Here is a 26,806-nt window from a genome sequence, read left to right on the forward strand (position 1 = left end):
ACTACTGTGGACCCAGAGGAATTCAGTTTTTTGGAACTGAGCTGGGGTCCTTATGCCAGGAAATGTGTTTGATGTGACAGAGGCAAGGTACATCCTTGGGGTGTTTCGCTAGCTAGGTAGGAGCTGCGTGTGCCAGGAAAGTTAGTCACTGGAAGTTGTCACTGTCATGGAAAACAATTGTTTTGATTTCAGAGTTTCCCTGGTCTGCATGTCTGCTGGTTGCTCTAGTTGCTGGCTCCTCTCAGAGACCTGGTCCCCTGGAGGAACTGCACCAGCAGCACATGTGGGAAGAGATGTTGGGGCTTGTGCTGCCTGTGAGTCACCAGTCTGGCGTGGCTGCCAGAAAGGCTGGCACCACCTTGGCCTCCCCCCAAGGGATGGGGTGCCTGGGTCAGGGAGGCAGTGGGCCTGCTCTGCTCTGACCCAGCTGCGGTGTAGGGTTCCCAGATGAGTCTCACTTCCGGATCCAGACGAGGGAAGGGCTGCAATCAAAGGAGAGGTGTTGAGGGCCTGCAGGCTTCGTGGCTGAGGAGTGTATTAGGCGGGATGCTTTGGTTTGCAGGTGTCTGAAACCCACACCAACCTGCTAAGCCAAAAAGGGAATGTAGATTCCAGGGGCTCCGGCCGTGTTGTCAGTGTTCTCTTTTCCCTGGTGGGCGGGCTCCCCCACATGGCCAGGGAGGGTAGCCACCTGCAAACCCAGGCTCACTTCCTCCCAGCCTAACCTTTCCATGGTAGGCGGCTACAAGTAGGCGGCTTGCATTTAGTAGAAAGACTTTTCTGAAAGGACCACCACAGCTTGTGGTGAGCTCCCCATCACGGCGGTGTAGCTGAGGCTAGAGGAACACTGGGTGGCTTGAGTGACTCGATCAGGAAAACCCTGAGACCCACTGGCTCTCACATGCTAGACAAGGCGAGTGGGTGCTGAGCCCAGCGGGGGTCCCTGAGACGAGGGCCTCTGGACACAATTGAATGGGCCTGGTCATGGAATAGTGATGAGCACAGCCCCCACTGGCACAGCTTCTTGGGAGAGGTCCCTCCTTGGGGAGCGAATAGGAGGTGAGCCTCTCTGGAGGATGATGGTCTCCCTGCGCCCTCCCCCAGGTTGGCCTAGGGACCCCTGTGTCCCTGCTCCAAAACCCAGAGCCCATCACCTCCACCATCACTGGATGCTCCCCTTCCACAGTCAGTTGGTGGTATCTGCTCCTGCCATGTTTTGAACTTTTTCTTCCTGAAATGAGCATTCCTGCTGTGCTGCCAAGTAATCACGCAAAGGCGTATCCTACTGTCTTAGAAGATTCTCTGTGTTCATGTTCTTTTTGGAAATGTTTACTTCTCTGGCATTTTACTTGATGCTGCCGGGATGGAAAGGACTCTACATTGATGAAGCATCTGTTCCTGCCTGGCAGTGTTTGGTGCTAATAATCTCACTCAATCCTCCCAGCATCCCTGAGCAGTAGGAATTAGCATCCCCACCTTACCAACCAGGATCCCACGTATCAGGTGACGTCTGCAGCTGGGATTCGAACGCAGTGCCTGACTCCCCACTTGCTTGCTTTCTTCCGTACCATGTACTTTGCCCACCCGAAAGGTGTATTCGCTGAATTGTATAATAGTTCTGGCATTGACATTCTGCTCTTTAGGACCCTACCCCGCCCCCCCCAGGTCTGAAGAGGGCGTGTGGAGGTTGGCTCTTGTTGGCAGCTTGAGTTGTTTTTCTGCAGCTATGAAGCACAGCTAGGACAGGGAGGTGGAGGGGAGGATAGCACAAGGTGCTCAGGGGGTGCCTTTGTAGGTAGAGCAGGTTGCAGTCAGCCCCAAAGAGGCTCTTATCCCTGGTGAGGGCTGTATTATCAGCAGCTCTTCTAAGACAGGCCAGGCACTCCACCTTCTTCCTGTTTGAGCCTGAGATCAGGGCATCTCCGTTCAGGGTCTGTTTCCAAAGTCAGCTTCTGGAGCAAAGTTTCTTACATTGTGGTCAGGGACACAACCTACTTCGGGATCACCTGGGAGCTTGATTTTTAAAAATTGCATGTTTGGAGGGTTCTGTTGAATTAGAACCTTTAGAGGTGGTGCCCAAAATTCTGCATGTTTTAAATCAAGCTTTGGAGTGACTCTTGGGCACACTAAAGTTGGAGGTCTACTGTTCTGGAGCAGAGATTATTTAACCCTGGCCTTGAACTAGAACAACCAGCTTTTTCACTGAATATAGATGCTTGGGTCCTACCCCTTAGAGACTCTGACTTAATCGATAACACTAAGGTATTACTCTTAAAAAAAAGCTCCCTAGGTATTTCTAATGTGTAGGCACGGTTGAGAATCATTGTTTCAAAGCAGTAGTTCTCAAAAATGTGATGCCAGACCAAAAGCATCAGCAATACCTGGAAGTCTGTACGTTAACAAGCCCTCCAGGTGATTCTGAAGCACGCTAAAGTTTGAGAACTTGAGCAAGTTTTAGAGTCGTGGTTGCCCATCCTGGTTACACGTTAGCATCACCCAGGAGGGCTTTTAGGAATCCCGCTGCCCAGCCCCCACCCCACACCAATTTTATCTGAGTCTCTTGAAGTTGGGACTGTCATGCAGGGTCTCTGCTCCCGCTCCCCGCACAAGAACGCAGGATGTGGTGAGGCCAAAAAGAAACACCCAGGGAGCCATAGATAGGGGAGTTGTACCACTATAGTCTCACTTGCGGCTGGGTTGGAGACACAGGAGGCAGGAGCCACACAATCCGCAACCCGCCGTCCACTTGTCTCTGCCAACCAACCTCACTTGCTAGCTGCAATCTGCCTCTCTGCAATCCACACTCCACCACGTCAGTACACCACCGTTTGCTAGCTTAGCCGTGGCAGTTATATCAGTGCCCAATGGCTAACAGGTAACAGCTGATGGCCAACTAGTCACAGCTGATGACCATCTACTACCTGAGCCAGCCCCTTTCTAAGTGAGGCCGAGAGCCTGGAAACTGCTCTCTGGGGCTCTGTCCCCACAGGGACTCAGGCATCAGTGTTAGTTAAAGCTCCTGGGTGATTCCAGTGTTCAAGCCAAGGTTGAGATCCACTGTCGTAGCGGTTCGGACAGTCTTCTCTCAAGGGAGCTGCAAGCATTTGGGATCATTGGTAAGACATCATCACTTAGCTGCAGCACAGGTGTGGAGGTGAGGGTCTGAGGGCCGAATGGTGGCACCGCTCTAAAGTAAAGATGGCTTACCGTATGTGACGAGGGAGGGCCAAGGAAGAAGCAAAGTTTCCTCTTGCTTTCGGCACAGAACCTGCAAGCAGATGGGCACTGAACTTGGCATTCTCACATAAACGAGCCTGAGCAAAGACCCTTCAGGCAGAGTTTGCTACCCCCTTTTGTAGACCAGGGACCTGACCTTCAGAAAGGCCCAGCAGCTGGCAAGCCACGCGAGCCAACTGAGACACATCCTCCCAAGGCTCCCCGTTGCCCGTTCCCCCAGATTCCAGCTCCTTTAAGGGTTGTTTGATGTCTCACCTGTGATGTTTTGTTGTATTTGCCTTTGTGTTTGGAACAGATAAAAAATAATGAACCTTTGATGAACGTGCTTTACAAAGTGCTGAAGAAGTCAGCACGGGGCTGTCGGCCCAGGAGAAGCGTAAGATGATCTGATCTGTGTCTCCAAGCGGGGCCATTCCATTGCTTCTGGCTCCATCACTTGCTTAACCAGGGGCTCTCCTGACCACCCCCAGGCGTCCTGCAAGTCATTTTGGTTTATTTTCTTTCTATTGAATCTCTCTTCAATAATTTGGCTGGTGCACCAGGCTGAGCCTCTCATCTGTGGTGCTGTGTGACTCCATCTTCTGTGCTGCCATGAGGGAGGAGGGGGCGGGGGGCGGGGCTTGCCTAGCTTGCTACCAGCTTGTGCCGTGTTCTCATTCTCACTGTCTGCCTCCATGGCGAGGGCTGCCCTACACAGAGACCAGCATGGTCTCGGTAGTCGAGCATGAGTTCCTTGAGAGGGAGCAGCAGTTCCTGGTCACCTTGGAGGAGCTGGGGTGTCCTCAGATTGCACCCTGGCCCTGGGATCAGGGTGCCTTTTCTTCAGGGCAGGGTGTTGATATCTGGAGCTGGACTAGGACGGGGGCCCCGCATCACTCCTTTGACTGATGCAGAAGTAGTACCCGAAACGTGGCCAGCTTTTGCTGCATGCCAAGGGAGGCTGCAGGTTGGGAAGCAGGTGCTGTGTCCACTCATCCTGAGCCCTGAGAAAAGGTGTCTGGGGATGTGTTGGAGGCGGGTAAGATGCCTGGGTGGCCTTCAGTTCCTTTGTGAGGCGGACACTCTTTCAAATGGATGAGTGCCCACTGACTTTCACTTTTTCTGGTGACAGTGAAGCTGGAGACCCAGAGTCGATGTTTTCAATGGACTTAAGCATAGCTAATACAAAGCACAAGTTTAAAAGGAAAATTAGATTAATATAGTACTTGTGGGTATGTCGTAGTAGCCTGGGCTCTCTGAAACAAAGCTAAATTCAGAAGCCTCAAGGGCCTCTGAGCTGTGTAACCAATGTCACGGAGCGTGCACTCTAAAGCCTGTGGTCGTAGGAGGAGGTCTCGGCCCCGAGCACAGCCCGCTCATTTTATTACATCCCCAGACTCACTGTGCAGACACATCCTGAATACCTTCAGTATGACGGGCCGTGGCTGGACTTTGAGGATACGGGGAAAATAGGTCACCATCCCCACCCTCACCCCTAATTAGGTTAGCACCTAGTGAGGGGAGGCAGAACATACCATCTGAGGTACTGAGGCCCTTAGTTGTGGGACACACAGTGTCTGGAAGGATCTCCCTTGCAGGGCACCTACCCGGTTAGAGGGAGGGAGCTGGGGAAAAGCAGCAAGTGTGTCACCTGGGTTGAGTTTCTAATCCTAACAGACTCAATCTGAGTTTGAATTCCTAACTCACGAGCACCTGAAAAGCAGCACCTTAAAAGGGGACAAGAGAAGCCTACTTCTTAGAAGAGAGGGAATGCTGATATCCCGAGAGAGAAAAGAAACATTATATGTCAGTCTAAAACGGAAATGAAAGCAGAGATTTGAGAGCATTTATCAAGGGGCAAATAGTCCTAAACCACTCGCTTCTAAGAAATTCTCTATTACTGGTTTTTATAATGACAATGATTCATCCAAAAAAGGTTGAATTTATATCCAGTATTGCGTGAAGGCAGCGAAGCACGTACTATTAGTAAGCTTTCCATCGAAAAGTTTGAAAGATTCGGCTTTTCTCAAAATGCCCTTCTTGTGTAGAACACCTGATTCCTTCCCTGGGGGTGCTGCGTAAATGAGGCCTCGCTCGATTAGATTCCCTGCCTTGCTGTTCCAGTCTCCAAAAGATACCATCTGTTAAAGAAAAAAATAAAAAAAAGAAAGAAAAGAAAAAAAAAGATTTAATGAAATAAGGGGAAGAGTTTTGCTAGGAGGAAAAAAATCCCCAAACATATCCATATCTCATTTTGAAAATGATTTTTTCCTGGGAAACAAGCCAAGGGTCAGCCTCTTGGAGGATAAACAAACTCATCACCCTCTGCTTTGGGGACACAGGGAAGACACCTACCTTTACCTGTTGGGTTCCCCTGAGTTTAAAGGCCCAAGGCCTGCCAGTGTGTGGTTCCCCAGGATTAACCCCCTCACCTCCCCTTCGCCACCCCCACTCCCCCGTCCCGCTCTTGCAGGAGCCAGCCAGCACAGCCTGCTGTTAGTGGATTGTTGCTGTAGTCAGTGTGTTCCGTGACTGTGTAAACGTGTATACATACATCATCTGCTGGTTTTGAAGAGCAGAATTTGGCTGGAGTTCTACTTTTTCCAGGAACTCGACAGCACTGACCTACCTACAGTGCAGTAAGCGTTTGCCAGGCCGTACATGGTCCAGGCTGACTTTACCCAGATAAATAAGACAGTGGTCGCGGCCCTCTGTGTGACCAAAGGGAACATGGGAATGGCTGAAGGTGGATCTGCAGCCAGACTTAGTCCTCAGGCCACGGCATGGAGACCGTATTCTCCCTTGACCCTGACCTTTGGATTTGCTGCTGCTGATTGTCAAAGAGAGAGGGAGTATAAGACAGTTGGGCACATGTGTGGCTTGAGTCCTGAGGGGAATGTTTGCCAGTATATTTGTGCTTCTGATTTACATTCACAAACTCGACCACCGAGATGGAATAGGGAGAAAGCGAGGGCCTTCTCTCCATCAGCTGTCTGTCCATGCACGCAGGGACCCTCTGCACTGTATACACGCCGTCTCTCTCGGCCGTGGTTAGCTACATGCTCCGTGTCCCTGGTCCGATCTGCAAAATGGAGTTCAGCGAGACGGCCTCCCCTGCACGGGGCACATTCCATCTGGCCATTCCTGACTGTGGGTTGGCCATGGAGGGGACTCTGGAAAAGTACCCCCTCCCCTGCACAGTGTTGGGCAAGGAGGAGATTTGGGGTAAATGAAAAAATGGGCTAAAAAGTTGGGTTTAGCTTCATAGGGGTCAGTGAGAAAGGGACAGCATGTTGCCCATGTTGGGTCAGGGGAGGGATAGGAAATGGGAAACTCCACGTTGCCCATAAGTTTGGGTGATTTTTATCTACGGCTTTGTGGTTTCCTTTCTTGAGAGAGGACAGGGTAGCTTGTAACTCACACCAGTATGACCTGGCTTCAGTTATTCAAGGATCGGTTAAAAACCCCAGCCAGGAATTATCCAGGTTCCTTCTTCCCTTGGCTGATTCCTCGACCCAAATAGTGTCAAATGAGGCAGGCTGACCTTACTCCTAGGGAGATGGGCTTCTCCGAGCCTTCCTTAAACTAAGGCTTGACAGTGCCCAGGGGATTTGCTTGTCCCTCCTGGTCTATCCAACACACTGCCTTGGATGGGGGTTATGGACTTCGGTCACTTGTGTTTGACCCCAGATTCAGTAGCAAAACTCTTCTCTTATTGGTGGCAAATCATCCAAACCTCATATTGAACTAATAAGCTTCTACAGTTGATAACAGTGGTATAACTTGAACATCTACATTTTCTTTAATTTGAGAAGTTTACAAGTGCTCCTAGGATGTCAGAAATGGTTTTGATTTTTTCCCTAAAATAAAATAAGCATTTAAAAAAGAAAACAAGCAGGTATTGCCTGGTTTTTGCCCCGTCTGTGCCATGACCCTCCCTGCCACTGCCAAGATTTCCACACCCACTCCTCGGGGGACTAACTCTCCTTCCTACGTTCTGATCCTGAAGCCCGTGGGTAAATCGCCTTTACCTTATTCACCTCCCAGATGACAGGCCGGGACCTTCTGAAGGATCGAAGCCTAAAGCCAGTGAAGATTGCTGAGAGTGACATTGACGTGAGTGAACAGTGACAGGCTGACCCCTTGGCTGCCTGTTGCCCCAGACCCAGGGTGGGCAGCCTCAGGCAGGGTTTCGATGGCTCTATAGCCAAAGGTTCACTGATGACACCGCAAGGCCATGCCCTTTACTCATCATCCCAGGTCCTCTCCAACCTGTTCTTCTTGCTCACAGGTCAAACTGAGCGTCTTCTGTGAACAAGACAGGATCCTCCAGGACTTGGAAGACAAGATACGAGCCCTCAAGGAGAACAAAGTATGCATCAGTTTTGCATAATCTTAGGCTGGGTGGGGTGGGGGTTTATCTTCTCTCAGTCATGGACTGGATGGTATTGAACAACAGCTGTTAGTTTATCCAGAACAGTGTCTTTGGGATTAAAGCGTGCTTCTGGGGCGGGAGACGGTTGGTTCTTTTCAACTCTCCCTGGAGGCCGGATGAGGCGAGTAAGCCCAGGAGAAGAGGGCTCCACTGGCTTTTATGTGATACTCCAGGTCCCTGAACCCCAGAGGAGAGTCTGCCTTGGAGAAAGTAGCCACAGTCACAACAGGGCAGAGATCCTCACTTGCTGAAGCTCCTTTTCTTCTAGGATCTGGGTTATGGAGGAAGCAACTCTGGATGGGAAGGCAGGAATGGGCTGGCGTGGAATGGTGGGGGCACTGATGTTTGGTCTCTTAGACACTTAGTGCGAATTTTTTTCTTTATTGTATTTGAATAAGGCATTATATGTGTGATGCTGAAAGTTTATAACATGGCCTTTGTCCCAAGAGCTTAAAGTTTTCCATCGACTCTGATTTATCCTCGTCATTTATCCCATAAGTTGATGGCCTTGTGCCCATTTTGTAGATGAGAAAACTGAGGCACAGAGCTGTTAGGTGACTTGCCCCAGGCCACCCAATGGGCAGAGTCAGAGCTGAAATCAGAGGCCCTGACTCTCAGGCCCCAGCTGGATGCTGGGCCGGCCCTTCAGCCACAGTTAGATCTGGCAGGGTTGTTTAGTTCCTGGCATGGCCTCCTGGGGCTGTCCTTCTATCGTCTTGCTCTTTGACCCTTGCCCCATGTAGGACCAGCTAGAGTCTGTGCTGGAGGTGTTACACAGACAGATGGATCAGTACCGAGACCAGCCCCAGCACCTTGAGAAGATTGCCTACCAGCAGAAGTTGCTGCAGGAGGACCTCGTTCACATCCGGGCAGAGCTCTCCAGAGAGTCCACTGTGCGTAGAGTGTGGAGGGCGGCAGACACTTCCCCTTCAAGATGGGCTGGGCAGGGGGCTGCTTTCTCATCTCCTGAGCTATAGTTGAATTGATGGCCAGGGGCAGAGTCTTGGAGTAGCAGAACTTGTCCAGGCTGCCCCCTGATGTAGCTTACCTTGTCCAGGGGTGACATGTCTGTCTCTACCAGTGCCTTTGGGTCCCTGCCATCAGTGACTCCTGGGGAGCTATAGTAACACCCAAGGGACCAGAGTTCTCAGAGCAGCTGGCAAGGATATTCATTCCCTGATCTGTGTGCAGTTAATTCTAAGACATCAGAATTTCTACTTTATTTGTTCATCTGATGTGGTACTGGCCCTTTTTGTCAGGGCTGAGAACCAAAGCATCCCCAAGGGTGGGAGAGGGAACAGTGCAGGTGGCCGGGGTCACTGTGTGAATGAGAAGACACCCCTGTGTCTCACGAGGCCTGCCCGAGACCCACGGGGCTCCCCTTCCCTTTTCCCCTGGCTGGGTCAGCAGTGGTCAGAAGCACAGGTACTCGTGGGGCTTCTGGGGGCAGGGGATAATTAAGAATCAGAAGTGTTTCCCTGGCCAACAGGAGATGGAAAATGCCTGGAATGAGTATCTGAAGTTGGAGAATGATGTGGAGCAGCTGAAGCAGACCCTGCAGGAGCAGCACAGAAGAGCCTTTTTCTTCCAGGTGACCCAAGGACTCTTCATCCCTTTTGAGCTCTGATTTCTGCTAAGAGCCTTCCTGTGGGGGCTGTGAGCCTGACCCAGGGCCTTCTCTTTCTCCACTGGACTCAGCCTTCTCACCACCCCAACCTCTCCCTCAGGATCCCTTCCCCCAGTGAGGCTGTGATATGCAGCCTACCCCCAGTTCCTTTGCCTGTCTGCTCTCAGAGACAAGTTCTTGGGCATTTGGGGGGACAGCTCTGAGAGGACACAAATACCAACCTTGAGAACCTTACAGAGCCTTGAGAGTGATATGTGTTCCTTGGTTCTTGGCCCATCTTGGGTTCCTAGCTGCTCACTCGGAGAGCAGCAGGAAGCCCCGCCCCCTTCCTTCCTCTGATCCCTGAAGATAGATGTTATCAAGCCTTCACCTGAGGAGGTAGTGTGAATCCAAATGTCTCTGGGATCTAGGCAGTCATTAGCTTTTCTGGAGGCCAGACTGGGAGATACCCATCGCAGCGGCCCCTGCCCCACTTAGCAAGGGCAGCTTAGAGCCCTGCCTCCTTCCCTCTCTCCTTAAAAACCAGGCCACCCTGTTGACAGCTGCCTCTGCCCCCAAAGGGGAGAGAAGAAAGGACCTGTGTGGTTTTTCTTCCTCCAGTTGGGTCTTCCAGCTGCCCAGTGTTCCCTCACTATGATGCCCAACCAAGCTATTCCTCGCCACCCTCAACATTTTAAAAATGGAAAAGAACCTGCTTTTGAACCCAACTTTAGATCTGTATCCCCTCTTTCAGGGCACTGACAGAAATTCAATTTATTTGAAGTCAGCCAGCATTGATTGAGGCCTGCTATGTATGCGGCCAGTTTTGGTGCTAGGCTTGCTAACTGATGAACTAGTTCTAACCAAGCCTCTTCATTCAGGTGATTGAACGAATTGTGTTGACTCACCCCAGACATCAGCCTCACCCCAGAAAAATGACAGGAAGTTGGGACGGGGAAGCTTTTCCCAGGCCCTGCTGTCCCTCCCCTCATCATTTGGAGCTGATTCCCGAGAGCCCAGACCAGGGCCAGGCGGAGGAGACTCTTGCCTGTGGCTCAGGGATGGCCTGCTAGGTTCCCCAGAACTTACCTGTCTCCTGCTACTGCTGCTGCTGTTGTTCCGATAATGTCCCTTCATTCGAGCTGACTGACATTTTCCTATTCTTTTTTTGTATCCCCAGCACTTAGCATAGTGGCTTGAAAATACTGGGTGAATATTGTTGACAACATCCTTCAAACAATTATTTCTAGTTACTAGTTCCTTCACCTGTCCTGTCATACCTATCTTCTTGGACTTCAACGAGCCACGTTAATTTTAGCAGTAACTTTTTTAGCTTTTTATATACAGACGACACATGAATACTTCTCTCTCTCCTTCCCCTTTCTGCCCCAGACCATCTTTCCTATATATGTAACGAGTGTTGGGCGCATTACCTCTCTGACCATTTTCTATGCATTTCCAAACATGTGCACATACCTAGAATTATATAATTTATTTGGGGGCGGGAGTTGGGTTTAATTTACAGAGAAATCATACTTACACAGTGTTTGGTAACTTGCTTCTTTGGTCATGACCTTATGTTGTGGAAATCTTTCTGGTAAAGATACTGTTCAATATGGTAGCTATTTACATTTAAATGAATTAATTATAACTAACTAACATTAACAGTATATTCCTGAGTCACACTACAGTCATTTCCACTGCCCAGGAGCCATATGTGGTAGTAGCTACACGATTGGACAGCACAGATGGCAGAAGATTTCCATATTCTCAGAAAGTTATACTGGACAGTGTTGGTCTAAGTAAATGAAATTAAGTTGGTTCTGAACTGCTGCGTAGAATTTCGGAGTCTGGGTATTCCAATACTTTATTTAGCCATTCTTCTTCTGATGGGCATTGAAGTTATTTGTAGTGTTTTATAAATGGTGGCACAATGAGCACCTGTGTAACTGCCTTTTCAAGATTGTTGTAAGCATCTATCTGAGATAGGCTTCAAGGAGTGGACTTGGTGGGTTGAAATGAGTGTACATCGTCCGTATTGACAGGTCACCCTGTAAACGGCTGTACTCATTTGCCCTCCCACCCGCAGCCACTGGGAGTACTTGGGCCTAGCTACCCTCATCCTCGCCAGCACTTGATGTTATCAGTCTTTTTAGTTCTTGCCTGTCTACCTGCTGGAAAAGGACATCTTGTTTTAATTTACATTTATTTAATGACTAGTAGGTTAAAGAACATCTTTTCATGTGATTATTGGCCATTTGTAATTCTACTGTGCCTTATTTCGTGGTGATTTAATATACAACAGGCCCAGAATCCTTTTTTCCCCCCCAAAAAAAAAAAAATTGGGTACAATGTATAGGTCTTGTCCCAGGCTCCCTCGAGAACTTAGCCCTGTAAGTTACTAGGAGACAGGCCAGTGTGAAGCCTGGTCCTTGCAGCTTGATTCCCACCTCACTTGGTGGCATTGCTCATGCTTTCCCTGAATGCCACAATGACCTGGGAAACTCACAAAGCCCTTCTTTGAGCAGGCTCTGTGCTAACTTCTTTGATGTAATTCTAGGTCAGGCAAGCTGTTAGAGTCCTGAATAAATCATTAATGCTGGAAATATGCTTGCGGCCCCATACACGCACTCTTTGAGTAGTGGGAACTTGCCTCCCTTGAGCCAGATTTGGCTGTGAGAAAATTCTTAGCCTTTTCAAGTAAAGATGAGTGGCTTTATTTATGAAGATTTGCAAGGCCAACTGGGCAGGGAAGGCAGCGGATCAAAGAACATCCAGGTCACCGTGGGAGAGGCAGTGATTGGTGAGGCTACCTGTCGGCGGCCCTAGTTCCGGATAAGAGTTCAAGCCTTTGCTGAATGTAGTACTCAGGAGTCTTCCTACCCTGCGTGGTGTGAGGATACAGGAATGAAACCCCGCCTCCTTGCTCCCCCAAAGCTTCCTTCATCTTGTCATTAAGTTCTGACATTCCATCGCCATTGGAGAAAGATAGAGGTTCTCTGGCCTTTGCTCCTCTCTGCTCTTCTCTTGCACATGGGGGTGACAGGAAAAGTGAGGGCAGGGTTGTGAACTGACAGATCGAAGTATGCCAGGTAGACTGCCAGCCGAGGCGAGAACTGATTTTCTTCCCGTGGCCCTCCTTCACCTGTTCCCAGCACTCTGCTTGGGGAGCTCAGCTCTCGCGATAATCCCGTGAGCGTATACCTATACTCTGGGCTCAATAACATGTCTGTTTTAGGACACTTGTACTTTAGTGAGGAGCACAGGATCACGCCTGTTATTTGCTCGTCAGTCCTGAGGATGTGTGTTGGTGTTGGAAGGGTGGGGAGAGTATGAGCCTGTGAACCCCCTTGGGAGGGAGGCCTCAGACATCTGTTGTCTCGGCTGTTGGACAGCATTTGATCAGGGAGTTTTACATGATTGGCCCTTTATTCATTCAGCATATGCGGTCATGTACTGAAAATCTGCTTAGTACCTGCCGGTGGGATACATCAGGGAGCACATAGTCTAGTTGCAGAATCGGACACGTCCATAAATAATCACGCATGTGAGAACTCTTCCAATTGGGGGTGGCCCGGTGCCTGAGGGGAGGTGGGGATGTGAAGTCTTCCATTTTCAGTCCATAGGGAAGGACCAAGGCTATCTTCCCCCATGATGCTTTAAAAATGGAAAGAATACTATATTTGATGTTTAAACAACTCTATTAAGAGATAAGGAGCTAAGAAGGAAATGAACCACTACCTCGTCTTCCTCAGGAGAAATCACAGATACAGAAGGATCTCTGGAGGATTGAAGACGTCATTGCAGGCCTGAGCGCAAATAAAGAGAACTTCAGATTCCTGGTGGAATCGGTCAAAAACCCAGGTGAGGGAGCCGTCATCCAGGGCCAGCACCCAGGCGGGTGGGATTGGACTTGGGGAGGTCGGCTCTTCCTGGCGTAAGTCTCTCCTCCTGTCCTCCAACCAAGAGGGTTTTTTGTTTCCCTCCACGCCCCTTAGAGAGAAAAACAGTGCCTTTGTTTCCTCACCCGCCTGTGCCTTCACTCTCTACTTCTGAGAGCAAGCCGCCCCTGCAGCTCAGCCCTCCCACCAGCCCTGTGCGGACCCCTCTGGAGGTTCGGCTCTTCCCACAGCTGCAAACTTACGTGCCCTATCGACCTCACCCACCCCAGCTGAGGAAGGTGACGTCCCCGCTTCAGTCACCAACCAAGACAAAGCCCAAAGTCGTAAGTATTGATGACCAGGAACTGAGTGCTGTTGTTTCCTCTCTGGCAGATAATTGTCCCTCTCTGTCCTCAGGTCAGCTTCTCTCAGGAGAGAAGCTTCTGAGGGAACTGGGAGAGAGAGCACCCTCCAGAGTCCTGAGCCATGCGAAGTTAAGGAGTAATACCTGCTGTTGGGCCTCAGGCTCCCAGAATTAGAAGGGCCCTTAGAGATGATCTAGCCCAATGTTCCCATTTTGCAGCTGGGAAAACTGAGGCCCAGCCAGAGGAAGGAATTGTGTTGAGTAGTGGAATCTGTGATATGCACTATGCAGAGAGGTGTGTGGCTACTCCTTGCAAACCTGCCGTTACACGTGCCTGCGGGCCATGAGCTCATCTCAGCAGAAGAATATCCTTATCTGCATCTACAGCTGACCCCTCTGCTGGGTTGTAGAATACATCTGATGTTCGCAACAAACTTATGGAGTATAGACAGGAGGGTCAGCATCCCCATCTAACAGGGAAGAGAACTAAGTCTCAAAGATGTTAAAATCTGCATACGATCTCCATAGTAATTAGTGGATCCAATCCACATCTGACCATTCTCTGTGCCATCTGCCATCTAATTAGATGTTTGGCCCAGGTCCTCAGGTCAGGTACATCTGTGACCTGTGTGGTTGCCTGGGCCAACACCTTGGCTTCCCTGGCATAAAGAGGGGCCTTTTGCAGAGTTGGCAGCACAGGAGACTTTAAGGGAGCAGCAGATGTGATCAGGTACCATGATAGCTCATATCTCCAGGGCCAGGCCAGCCTTGACTGTAGAATATGAGGGGTCTGTTCCAAGTGCCAGGGAAACTATGGCACAGGGTATCTTGGAAGGGAGACCTCCAGGATTTTGCCAGCAAAGGCTTGGAGGAGCTTTGCTTGGGTACCATGTGTGCCCAGGACCTCTGATGAGGTGGGTGCACAGCGCTGGTTTAAACACACAAATTCCCATATCCCCGTCCTCACCATCTACCTGCTTCCGGCCACGGCGCAGGGCCCAGAGCTGGAAGACAGGTGCCAGGATCCAGAGCCATTGTGAATTTTCTCATCTGGAGATCTCCTTCCCATCCCAGATCGAAGAGGCAGAGAGCACCAGCCACAAAGTGGGAGGTAGAAGTAGCAAAACAAACAGCAGGAATGGCTGGGGCAGATGGCTGACGACATAAGGCAGGATGCTTGCCAGCCGGGACGAGGAGCAGAGGGAAATGGTGCTGGCCTGGGAGCTGGACCTCCTGGAATCCAGCCCTTGTTCTCTCACTGGGTCCTGGAGAAACAAGGTGCATCCTGTCTCTGAGCCTCCTCAGTTTCCCCTTGTACATAACAAACAGCTCTGCGTAGACAATTCTGTGGCTCGGGGGCAGGGCTTTCCCACTTGGGTGAGGAAATCAGGGTCACCGGCATCTTCTCTGCCCTCCTGTAATGTTTGTGTGCTTACCAGTTTCACCATTTAGTTTTTATTACTGTTTGCTTGTTTTATATTTGTGAAATGATATTCATCCTGAAATTGACATAAAACATGAATGTGTAATTTAACAAATAATAAAGAGAACGCCCAGGGAATACCAATACCCAGACCAAGAAAGAGAGCTTTGCAACACCCAGAAGCCCTTGGGCCTGTGGGTCCCTTCCCAGTGCAGACCCTTTTTGCCAGAGGTAACCACTGTCCTGACCTATCTTGACTTTTCAGATCATTTCCTTGCTTTTTCCCCCCACTTTTTTCTCTTTTTCAGTTTTGCTACCTATGTTTGCATTTCTAAACACTTTAATTTTGCCTATATATAATACTATATTCTTTTATATCTTGCATCTTTTCTTCAACATTATATTTGTGTGATTTAGCCACATTGCTGCATGTAACTATAGTTCTTTCATCTTTATTTGGCTCATTTTGTTGGATTTAATGTCATTTACTCTTTTATTAGATAATATTCTCAAAGGGTACAGAGTCAAAAAATAAAAATAATAAAATGTCTCTCTCCCACCCTTAGTCTCCAGACATTCTATTCCCTTCACTCAAAGGCAATCAATGTTTTGTGTTTTCTTTCTGGGGAGCTTTTTAGAAGTTGGTGATTCCAAGATTTTGTCAGGGTTGGAAACCTCTGGTGCTCAGAGTTTCTGTGGGTATCTTGGGCAGGCAGCTTACTTGCACGCAATACCAAAATATGTTGCATTGGAAGAATGCTGATAAACCTTTGCGAAGTGATTGCTGTACCCTTTCCTGAACTCTGCAAAATTCTGAAAAACAAAGCAGAATTAGCTGAGAAAGGGGGAGTTTAGGAGGAAGGCGTCTTGATGGTCATTTGTCCCAGGAGTAGGTGTCCATGGCAGTTGGAAGCCAGGCTGCTGCTCTGTAGAGAAGTCACAGCCCTCAGAGAGCGTTGCAGACTGGGCGTTTTGAGGAAAATTGTGACATTCGTCATCCCCTGGGGAGTGGGCCGAGAGTCAGGCAGTGAGTCACCGATCCTGACCGCCTGCCTGTCAGGAAGGAGGAAATATTTGATAACTGCTCACATTTCTGATAGGGCAGGAGGAGGTGGACTGTCCTTGCTCAGCAGTCCAGCATGCTCAGGGTCCCAAGACCGTGCAGGGGCGGTGAGCGGCTCAGTGAGCCCTGTAGGGTGGAGCAGACGTGTGCTCTGGGCGTGTGCGGTGCTGTAATAGACTTACCAGTTGTGCAGTTGCCAGCCTGCCCCCCTCCCCTATAGTGCACTCCAACAAGTGGAGTCAGGACATGGGCCTAGGAGACCTGAGTTCTGGATTTGGGGACGCTTTGAAAAATGGAAAATGTGTGAATCAAAGGGAAGAATGGAGTTGGGTCACAGGTGTCTGCCTTCTTTACAGCTCAGCCGAGGGAAATGCTGGCATCTTTGGGCTGAAGTGGTCATGCTCTACAGGCCCAAGGTGGCCTGTTCCTGCCCTTTGGGCCACTACTGTGGTGGGGCCACTTGGCATCCTCCCTCTAGCTCCCTCTCACTGGGCACTGCTTCTGGTCCTTTTTTTTGAGCAGGAAGACGAAGCACCTCCCAGGCCCCCACTTCCTGAGCTCTACAGCCCTGAGGACCAGCCACCAGCTGTGCCACCTCTGCCGAGAGAGGCCACCATCATTCGGCACACTTCAGTGAGGGGCCTCAAGCGGCAGTCGGATGAGCGGAAGCGAGACCGGGAGCAGGGCCAGTGTGTGAACGGAGACTCGAGGGTGAGCAGGGAGGACCCTGGGGATGACTCACTGTGGGTGGGGAGAGGGAAGGTGACATGATGCTCCGCAGATGTGACCGCCTCACACTTTGCCCACAGGTGGAGCTCCGGTCATACGTTAGCGAGCCTGAGCTGGCGACTTTCAGTGGGGACATGGCCCAGCCGTCCCTGGGACACGTGGGCCCTGAGAGCAGGTACCAGACGCTGCCGGGCAGAGGTAAGGCAACACTCTCCATGGAGGCTTTCTGGGAACCCCCAGCACTGCCAACCACTGCTCCCCAACCCTCACCCGGTACCTCTCACCTTTCTGCCTGCAACTCTGAGCCGTGATACAGGCAGCAGCTGTCAGGGGGTCTCTGGGCTGCAGGGAAAGGGCCTGTCCTTCTTTCCTCTGGCCCACATCCAGGTTCTCTTTCTCTTTATTACATCTGTTCCTGGAGAGAATAGCAATTACTATAAAGCTCGACGCTGTGTTGTGTTAAGCACTTTATATTCATTTAGTTAATATTCTTCGTAATCCCATGAGGGAAGTACTGTTATTATCCTCGCTTTAGAGGTAAGAGAACTAGGACTTAGAGAAATGAAGTATTTTGCCAATTAGTTAATAAGTGATGGAGCCAGAATGCAGTCCCAGTGTCCGGGATCCAGATCCAGTGCGCCCTGCAGGCTGCGGCATTGGGTGACTGTGTCAGAGTGGTCACCTCGGGCCTTCAGAGGGTCATTTCCTCTTCTGTGTCACTCTGAGACTCAATGAGTCCTTTCTTTAAGCAAACACACTTTTCTTCTCAACTGGCTCTCCTTCTCCCTGTCCTCCCCTAGCCCTTCAAGATGGGGATGGGAATAGACTTAGGCCCTTAGGGTCCCCCATATCCCATTTTTCCGAGAGCCAGACACTCTTTCTCAAAAATCTACTTAAGAGGAGGATTCCCGCTTCCGACCTTTCTGCATCTGGGCCTCCTGCAGCCCCTGAGCAGGCAGACCACGCGCCTTCATCTGTTCCTCCTGTCTGCTTCCCGAGGTGGAAGGTCAAGTGCTTTCCACCACTGGGCAGGTGTGGAAGCGGAAGCACATGTAGCCGTGGTTCCAGCACCTATGGGGTTATGTGACTCCCAGCCCACCACACTGTCTAGGCTTGCTGTGTCCTGAGCTGGTCCCTGCAGGGTGTGGGCTCTGGATTTTGCTGAGTTGAGACTATGGCGACCCATGGCACAGTGCCCAGGGGCCCTGTCCCCTTCCTGCATGGTGGCCTTAGAGGTGTTTATCAATGACAGTATGGTTTTGGGCAGGACAGTTTTTTATTGCTCGGAATTCTTTGGGCATTGCAAGGCAGTTATCATTCTTTCCCACGTGACAAGTGCCAGTGGTATCCTCAGTCAGCAGGACACCCATTTCTAGTTGTCAGGGACCACCCCTGTTAAGAATCTCTGCTAGTGGAGAAACCACAGGCGGTGGCACCAGCCAAACAGGGCGAGACGATTCCTTGAAGCCCTAGGACCCAGGCATGGGAAACACATGATCGGTGATGCTCCTACCCTGTGACCTTGGACAAGTCTCTTACCCGCTCTGAGCCTTACATTGTGTGACTCTACCATGGTCAAGAATGCTTACTTTGTGGGGCCTGTGGGACAAAACCTATATAACGGTGCCGGCCCTGTTGCATAGTAAGTAAATGCTTGGTGCCGCCTTCTTTCCCTTCGTTCATTTACTCATTCAGTCAGTCAGCCAGCCAACCAGGTACTGTAGAATTTGCAATCTAGTTAGACAGGTATGTTGACACGGTGGTCATTGCAGTAGCCAGTGAATATACTGAGGGATATAGGGGATAACCAATCCTGCCTGGGGCATTTAAGAGGCCTTCACACAGGTAGGACATCCGAGCTGGGTCATCCAGGATGCATGAGAGTTCATTAGAAAGAAGGGATGAGGGCATTACTACCCCTCCTAAATAGCCCTGGTCCTCTGCATGTGACGGAAGAGTAAGGTAGCCCACAGATCTATAGGGGTATTGTCCCCCATTGGGGACAGAGGCCACCACTGGGCTGGCCCCTCATCCTCTACCTGGGGCCTTGCTCTTCCAGGCCCTGGGCAGAAAGGAGAGGAGGTAGTTGGTGGGCCCTTGTGGTCCCCTCACAGGAGTGAGATGTGATTAGGGAGGGGCTGTTGGCTTGTCCACCGCACCAAAAATACACTTTCATTTCTCTTTCCTCACTAAGGGCTCTCAGGGTCCACATCCAGGCTCCAGCAGTCGTCCACCATTGCTCCCTACGTCACCCTCCGGAGGGGTCTGAATGCCGAAAGCAGCAAGATGACCTTCCCTGTGAGTGGCCTTGAGACGTTTTCAAGGAGCTCACTGCTCCCTGTCACACAGAGGGAAGGGCTCTGAGGTAGATGTGACTGGTGATCCTGTGAGCCCTGGGGATGGTCTCTGAGGTGACCTCAGTCCTGAGCTCAGGAGCTCAGGGTCCCTGTCACCGTGTTTTCAGTGATGTCTTCCCCACTGCCTGCCAAGAAGAGCATCACACTGCCCTTTCTATTTCCTGATGACCTACCACCGCCGCCACCACCACCACCGATACCACCACCACCACCACCACCACCTTTTTCCCCAGCCTAACAGGCTCACAGGAGGGAGCCCAGGAAATCTGCATCCTGAGTTCTGACCTCATCACATGAGGCATGTAGTCCTCAGTGTCTGCATCTGCAGAATGGGATGCCGCCCAGAGATCCTGGGAGGTCTCATGTCCATGAGTGTGCTTGGAGGAAGTGGTTCTCTATGGCCGAAAGGAGCCCAACGAGAGAAAGTGAGGGAGAGAGACACACACACAAAGGATGGGAATGAAGTCAGCAGGGTGGCTGCCCTCTGTGTTCCCAGCCCAGCTGCTCTGTTTCTCACCCTCTTCCTTCTCAGAGACCCAAGAGTGCCTTGGAGCGCCTGTACTCAGGGGACCACCAGCGGGGCAAGATGAGTGCGGAGGAGCAGCTTGAGCGCATGAAGCGGCACCAGAAGGCCCTGGTCCGGGAGCGCAAGAGGACACTGAGCCAAGGAGAGAGGACGAGCCTACCCTCGTCCCGCTACCTCAGCCAACCGCTCTCTGGAGATCTCGGCTCAGTATGTTAGGAGGGTCCAGGCAGGCGGGGCTGGGACAGGGATCAGAGCTTCCCCGAGTCCCCCAAACACAAGCACGTTACACGTCTGCGAGAGTGGGCTGTTGACCTAGATGGTTCAGAGAACACCCCCTGAGGCTGTTTTGTCCACAAACCAGGACCCACCAGTGACCTGGTCAGAGGGTGACCCAGAACCAGAACAGGAGTGAGGATGTCATGGCAGGAGCATAGGAGCCTGAGAAAGTGTCCAAAGTTAGTTCTCTGAGCTCAGCTTGAAAGAGGCCTTTGTAGGTGTTCAGTCTCTCAGCTGAATCAAGGACTTGGGAATATGTACCGGGTTCGAGGATTCGAAGCGTGGAGGAGGAAGACGGTGATACGATTTGATGAGAGGAGCACAAGCCAACCAACCTCCCAAACTTCCAAACGGATGCCCTGTGGGTCATGTCCCACGGCTCAGGGCTGTGGTCTCCCACCGCTTGTGGTGCTCACGGGCCTCATGGTGCCCCAGGAGAGCCAGGGAATTTGTGCTGCTCCCTGGTGGTGCTTTCAGGCACTGCACCCTGCCCACAGTCGCCTTAGGTTCCTTTTGGAAATATCCCATTTGAATTTTCCGTTGTTTAAGTACCGCTCGCGCTCTAACCGATTGCGCCACTGGAGCCCCAATAAACTTAAAAAAAAAAAAAAAAAAGAATTTTCCGTTGTTTGAAATCAAGTATTCCCCTAGACCTCTAGCCTGACTGTTCTTTCCCTAATTCATTGCACAAGCTCTTCTGCTTTTAGTGGTACCGCTCGTTGCCTCTCTAATCCTGCCTGATTGTGTTTACAGAAGCTTCTGATTTCCATTGAACATTCTCTAACTGGCCTGTGCTCTTTGTTACCAGGCTTATAATAGCAGCTCTTGTCTCCATAGCCTAGCGAGCCCCCCCCCCGCCACCGCGTGACTCACCTTTCTGCTGCCCCCCTCATGCAGGCCTGCTGACTCACAATTAACTCATCCCAAAAGCCACCCGCGAGGCTGAGCCGCTCTGCCGCCTGAGGGCTGTGGGCATTGGCAGAGATCTGGGCATTACGAGTTTATCCAAGTCCGTGCCTTACATCTGGACAATAGACGCGGACTTCGGAGATGGTACATTTGAATAAATTCTACGAAGTCTAAAGTGGTTTGTTTATAATTCCTCCAGTCCCATTGCACAATTTCTTATGGAAAACTTTTTTGTGTTTCTAGTATTTAATAACTTGAACAGATAGCAAGATATATTCTGTATTCAGAGGTCCTCTCTGCAGCTATTATCTCAGACACCAAAGGGGTAAGAACCAGGACACTCATATCCTGAAAAGCTGCAAAGCCGGTAACCTAAACTTTACAAGCAAATGTCATGTGGGCTAACACTGACCTTTAACAACCTGATGTCTCAAATGTAGAAGGATTATCTAAAAACCGTAACTTGAATACCTTGTAATTTTTCTCTTAAAACAAGACTTGTGTAAGTCTCTGTATTGACGCCAATAAACATGTTGCTTAATGATAATGGATTGGCGTGGTTCTTCCACAGGATATACTGTAGAATCTAGTGAATTTTTTCTGTTTGTGGAAACAATCAGGCTGGGTTTAAATGAGGATTTGTCTCTATCCGGGGCACTGGTGAGCATGTAAGAAAATGTGCTTTTTTCTTTGTGAATCATTAAATTAATTTTTCATCCTTGAAATGTCAACTGCCTAATCCTTTCATACTGTGATTGGAAACAATCACCTAAGAGCGATTATATTGATTTGGACTCTGTATGGAGAGCTTGTGCATGAATGGGTGAAATGTGCCAGTAGGGCTATGGGTTTGGAGCTTTGGGGGGACTCGAGGGGTCATCAAAGACAATCGTGACCGCTTGGGGCTCTGTGAGGTGGGTATGATGGGAGGGAGGAGGTGACCTGGAATGAAGAAGCATCTACTTGGCTTCGGCTCAAGAGATGAGAGGCTTGGAGCTTGTTCCCTCCTTTCAAAACCTGCTCGGTGTCAAAGGCCTGTGAGGACGTGGACCACGGGTGATTAGGAAGGCTGCCGTGGAGACTCACAGTAGTGCTTGGATCTTAAATGGCCGGTTAGAGGTTCCCTCTGTGAGGAGACATTTGTTGAAAAGTTGTTAGTGAGTAACAAACAGCCTGAGAAACACGGGATCTGATTTGGCATTTCCAGTATACATTGTTTTCTTTCTAACTTAAAGAAAACGTCTGCCCCAAATAGATGCCATGATACACAGCAGTTTATCAGCCTCAAGCTGCTGCTGCTTAGACCTCCCCAGCCCCACTGTGGGTGCAAGACCCCCACCTCTATCCTGTTGGGAGTACCCGTGAGAGAGGCTCTTGGCCATTTTACTTGCTTACCAGGGCCTCCAAGCACTTGTTTCTTCCATTATTTCTGAGCTGAGACATGTGGCTCCTGAACCAGAAAGCCTTCCATGACTGGGGCAGCAAAAGGGGCAAAGCCGTCCCCTGGAGCTCTGTGCCAGGTTCTGTTTTAGGGTCACCCTCTTGGACCTGGGAGCCTCCTGTATCCCTGGGGACATTGTGAGTCTAAAGTCGTAGGTAGGTCTTCGACCTGTGCTCTTGAGGGACCCAGGTCAGAGAGAAATCAGTCTGGAATCAGGCCACATAAAAGGGGCAGAGGCCTCATTCTCCATTACACAGAGAGTTACACAGCGTATAGCAGGGACTAGACGTGTCATAAAACTGTTGTCTTATTTTAGAGAGCAGGAAGTTGAGGTCCACGGTCACACAGCTTTTCCCTGATGGGTCACAGGCCCAAGTTCCCAAGGACCCCAGGGCCTGTCAGACTCATCCGAAAGGTGACCGGTGTGGCGCCTGGAGAAGTCAGGAAATGACTACATTTAACCCTCTTGTTCTGTTGCCAGTGGAAGCGCGAGCAGGACTTTGACCTGCAGTTGCTGGACCGGGCCATTCAAGGGGAAAGAAAGGACAAGGAGGAAAATGGCTGGTTGAAAGTGCAGGCCATTCCTGTCACTGAGGTGGACCTGGAACCACAGGACTATGACTTGGACATCAGCAGAGAGGTGAGGCCCGGCCTGCAGGCTCCCAGCCTGACCCACCTCCAGTGGCCTGGGGGGTGTCGTCCTGCATGGGGACAAGGCTCAGCTTCAGTGTGGCCCGGGAGATAGGACGGAGAGCAGCTCGAGGCAATCACAGCCCAGTGTTTTGATGCAAGTTCAAATCCGTATTCCTCTGTAACTTGGGACAAGTCACGTACCTTCTCTGTACCTCGGTTTTCTCGACAGGAAAGTGGGTTGTGATGAGGATTCACCGACTCAGTGTGTTGCCGGGGTGATGAGCAGTGATCAGAAGGCCAGGAGCACTGGGCCTGGCACATAGTAGGCACGTGATGAGGTAGTTAGTGTTCGGAAATGTTCCCTGGGAAACCCGGGGTTGGCCTTGCAACAGGTAGGCTGACTTGGGCAATCAGAGTGAGGGAAAAGGGGGGGTGCAGGTTTGAACTTCACGGGAAATTTCCAGCCAAGGCAGAGGCTGGGAGAGCTGCGTAGTTCTGGTCTGAATTCTTTTGGTGCCCTCTGGTGGCTCAAATGCATCATTACTGGCAGGCCCAGGAAAGCAAGGAACGCTGGGTCTTTATCAATCAGGAATGTCTTTACCCAGGGGAAGAGAAAGGTAACCAGTGTCTTCAAGACATAGGGTGGTATCTTGTGGCCTATACTGTGACATTTGTAAGCTCAGAAGGGCAGAGTCTAAAGGCTGTTTGGTTCACTTTTGTCCCCCAGCACCGGGCCTGCACATAACAGGTGTTCTGTAAATATTTACTGAATGACGACTCTGTTGAATGAAATATACAGTGGACTTCAGATATCCCAAAAACATTTGTATGAGGACTTGCCTGCCCTGAAACTGCGTGACAGGAAGTGCTCTCACCACATGAAGGATAGATTAGCAGTGTGGGGGCAAATTGACACCCATGACAGTGAGTTCAGGGGTCAGCTGGGGCTCCAGGGGTTAATGAGTTCCATGCCCTCAGACCTTTTGCTTTGGCACCTCTGGAACAGCCAAAGGTCTGTGCTTTCTCAGATTCACAAAAGAAGCTTCTACACGCTGCCTTGGCAATGAAAGTGCGTTCTGTAGTGTCCTAATTGGCCAGCCAGCCAGGGGAAAAAGTCTTTCCTTATCTTTAACCTAAATCCCTCCTGCTACAATGTAATCTACTTCCTTCCTCTGGATCTGCCCTCGTTGGAAACAACAGAGAAGAGCTTATTTCTTGCCATCTTTCACCAGAATGAAAGGGCTGCCTAGGTTTAAATTTAAAGTCCAGATTTGTCCAGGGATTGGATTTAGCTTGTTTTTAGAAGCTTCAACCAACCCCATTTTAATGTGCTGTTGTAGTTCAAGGAGAAGAAAACTTCCCTGGACTGTGCAAACGATGCCATTAGCATTCTTAGCCCAAGCGAGGCTTCACCCAACGGGGTTTGCTACTCAGTTCATGTGAGACACTGGCAGGGAGGCTTTGGAGCCATTTTCCTCCAGAAAGCAACAGGTCAGCATGGCTGCCTATGTCTAGATGGGAGGAGCTTTCATAGGGACAGAAAGCACTGTCGCTTCCTTACATGCAACCACCCAGCTATCCGGTCAGCCTTCCCTCCATCCACACACCTACTCTCTCACCCGTTTTACCCACCCACCCACCCACCCACCCATCCAAGGAGTATTTGCTGAAGGGCTACTGAGTGCCAGGTCCTTGCACAGACCGTGGACAAACACAAAATAGGAGGGAATGACGGGCAGGTGGGGAATGCAGTCAGGGAAGGTTTCTGGAGGTGTGGTCAGAATGGAGCCAAGGAGGAGCATCGCAGGCGGGGGAGCGAGCAGGGGCAGAGGCCACACGCAGGGTCAGCGTGGCTGCAGAGGCTGGCGGGGGTCAGATCCCATTGAGGGTGGCATGAAGGATGATCATTTCTAGCTTGAGGGCTTCTGGTCCAGTTGTTTTGCCCCCACCCCTCCCCTCTCCTTAGCCTGTAGGAGGTTGTCTGGTATAGTGGAAAGAACACAGGCGATGGAGTCAGGTCCCCACTCCACAGTGGGCAGTCGTTGTGATCTTAGCGTGTCATTTAACCTCTGTGAGCAATGTGTGCTTCCTCATGGTGGGGGACAGGGTGGGGGAGCAGGTCCCAAACCCAAACCTCTGAGCCTCCCTCCATCACCTCCTGGTCCTCTCCTCAGCTATCCAAACCAGAGAAGGTCTCCATCCCTGAGCGTTACGTGGAACTGGACCCTGAAGAGCCGCCAAGCCTGGAGGAGCTGCAAGCGCGGTATCGCAAAGCTGAGAAGATTCGCAACATCCTTGCCCGGTCCAGGTCTGCACTCACGCTGCCCAAGTCCCAACAGCCCGGGAGGCCCGACTTGGGAGGTCTCAGTTGAGTGTGCCCTGGGCCAAGCTGGCGAGGGTGTGTGTTTCGCCAGGCCTCCTCCTTGCGAGGGGCAGGCTGGCGTGCAGCACGTCACCAGCAGATCAGCGAGGAAGCTTGTCTAGGTTATCTGGGAATTGCTGAAACGCACATGGCAGCGTCCCGTGTCCCGTGACCCTGCCACTGTGGGGGTGGAGTCAAGGATGGCAGTAAAGTGGGCACAGTTGGGGTTCCCAGCGTTAGGGCCCATGTTGCTTCAGACCCAGAGACCAGAGCCAGGGGCCCCAGCCCTGTCCTGAGGTGCCAGGGTCCTTGCCTATGTGTCTGGAGGTCCATGACAGGGCCCTGAGAAGTAGCTTTCCTGTCCCCTCAGCCTCCGTAGCTTCAGAAACGTAAAGCTGGTGTTTGAGGGACTCCCTGTCAGAGCTAAGTTAGACATTTCGCATGTGGAGTTAACAGGAGTCCAGAGCTGGAACTCTTGAGGTCTGTGATCCCCCCAAAGGAGGAACAAAGCTGGCATTATTTGGAGAGGAGCACCTACACCTTTGTCTAGAGAGAAAGTACACCGTTTTAGCTGAGAGCCCCTAAAAGGATGAGATGCTCCAAGGCAGGGGATGGCCCTCTCCTGAGGTGGGTCGGGGGTGGTGGGGACCCACAGCCTGCTCTCTGGCCCTCCTGCAGCATGTGCAACCTGCAGCCGACCTCCGGCCAGGACCGCAACAGCATGGCCGACCTGGACTCGCAGCTGCAGGAGCAGGAGCGCATCATCAACATCTCCTACGCCCTGGCCTCCGAGGCCTCCCAGCGCAGCAAGCAGGTGGCAGGTGAGGCCATGGAAGCCAGCCTCCGAGGCCTGCTCACTGCCCCTTGAGGCTCCAGCAAGTCCAGCAAGGCCTGTCGGGGAGTCTGTGCAAAGCCAGGTGTCAGGCTTGGTAGTTGAGGGCCCGTGGTGTGTTCTCCTGCCCCACGCACACCACAGGGCTCGGAAGGTGGTGTGGGGCAGGCCAGGCAGTGGGGGGCCTGGAGCTCAGGAGGGTCAGAGCAAGGAGGCCTGGGAGGGGGGTCGCTGGCTCGTTCTGAAACCTGGGAGTGATGCTGCTGTTCAGCTTTCTCCGAGATTGTGTGGGTTAAGAACAGGGTTTCCAGGCCTTTGAGCCGCGGGGTCAAGTCTATGGTTTGCTTAGTGCTTGGGTTGCTTGCTGGGGCAAGGCAGAATGGGGCCCTCCAGTCCTCCCTGGGACCCCTGCTTCGGTCCCCAAATCAAATCCACCATTCATCTTAGTGTGACCTAAGGACTTGGGAAGTGGGACTTTGCTCTCCAGTGGGGGAAAAAAATAAGACCGTGGTATGGGAGGGTGTGCGCGCGTGCGTGTGTGTGTGCCTGAGCCTGCAAATACTTGTGCATGTGTAAAAAGGCTTTCTCTCTCATCCAGGAAAGAGACTCCTGGCTCCTCCCTCAACCCACCTCTGCCCTTCCCGTGTGTGCCCTCAGTTTACCTGGCACTGTTTCTCCCCAGATGCAAAGGCCATTGTCTGGCTAGGTGGTGTCCTTGGCAGGTGTGCTCTAGGCCTTCCGGAGAAGGGATGG

General features: G+C 51.2%; 1 protein-coding gene across 9 annotated transcripts in view; it reads left to right on the forward strand.

The window, feature by feature from the left end:
• PLEKHA7 (pleckstrin homology domain containing A7) overlaps positions 1–26,806 on the forward strand; it is a 203,022-nt gene that overhangs the window by 171,984 nt on the left and 4,232 nt on the right. For 7 of the 9 annotated variants that reach the window (XR_004424362.1, XM_033120335.1, XM_033120329.1 and 4 more), the window contains 14 exons: positions 3,533–3,613; positions 7,264–7,332; positions 7,508–7,588; positions 8,395–8,544; positions 9,141–9,242; positions 13,013–13,121; positions 13,256–13,482; positions 16,511–16,699; positions 16,798–16,915; positions 18,912–19,015; positions 19,607–19,807; positions 22,708–22,866; positions 25,034–25,167; positions 25,900–26,042. Coding sequence is in view for 8 of the 9 variants with exons in the window: in XM_033120335.1 (XP_032976226.1) it covers positions 3,533–3,613; positions 7,264–7,332; positions 7,508–7,588; positions 8,395–8,544; positions 9,141–9,242; positions 13,013–13,121; positions 13,256–13,482; positions 16,511–16,699; positions 16,798–16,915; positions 18,912–19,015; positions 19,607–19,807; positions 22,708–22,866; positions 25,034–25,167; positions 25,900–26,042 (1,867 nt within the window). In the remaining variant the exon portion in view is untranslated. The remainder of the gene's footprint in view (positions 1–3,532; positions 3,614–7,263; positions 7,333–7,507; positions 7,589–8,394; positions 8,545–9,140; positions 9,243–13,012; positions 13,122–13,255; positions 13,483–16,510; positions 16,700–16,797; positions 16,916–18,911; positions 19,016–19,606; positions 19,808–22,707; positions 22,867–25,033; positions 25,168–25,899; positions 26,043–26,806) is intronic. The other 2 variants (XM_033120332.1, XM_033120334.1) reach the window with 1 other exon arrangement.

The sequence above is a fragment of the Rhinolophus ferrumequinum genome, chromosome 11, assembly GCF_004115265.2.
Source record: "Rhinolophus ferrumequinum isolate MPI-CBG mRhiFer1 chromosome 11, mRhiFer1_v1.p, whole genome shotgun sequence".
Classification (NCBI taxonomy): Eukaryota; Metazoa; Chordata; class Mammalia; order Chiroptera; family Rhinolophidae; genus Rhinolophus; species Rhinolophus ferrumequinum.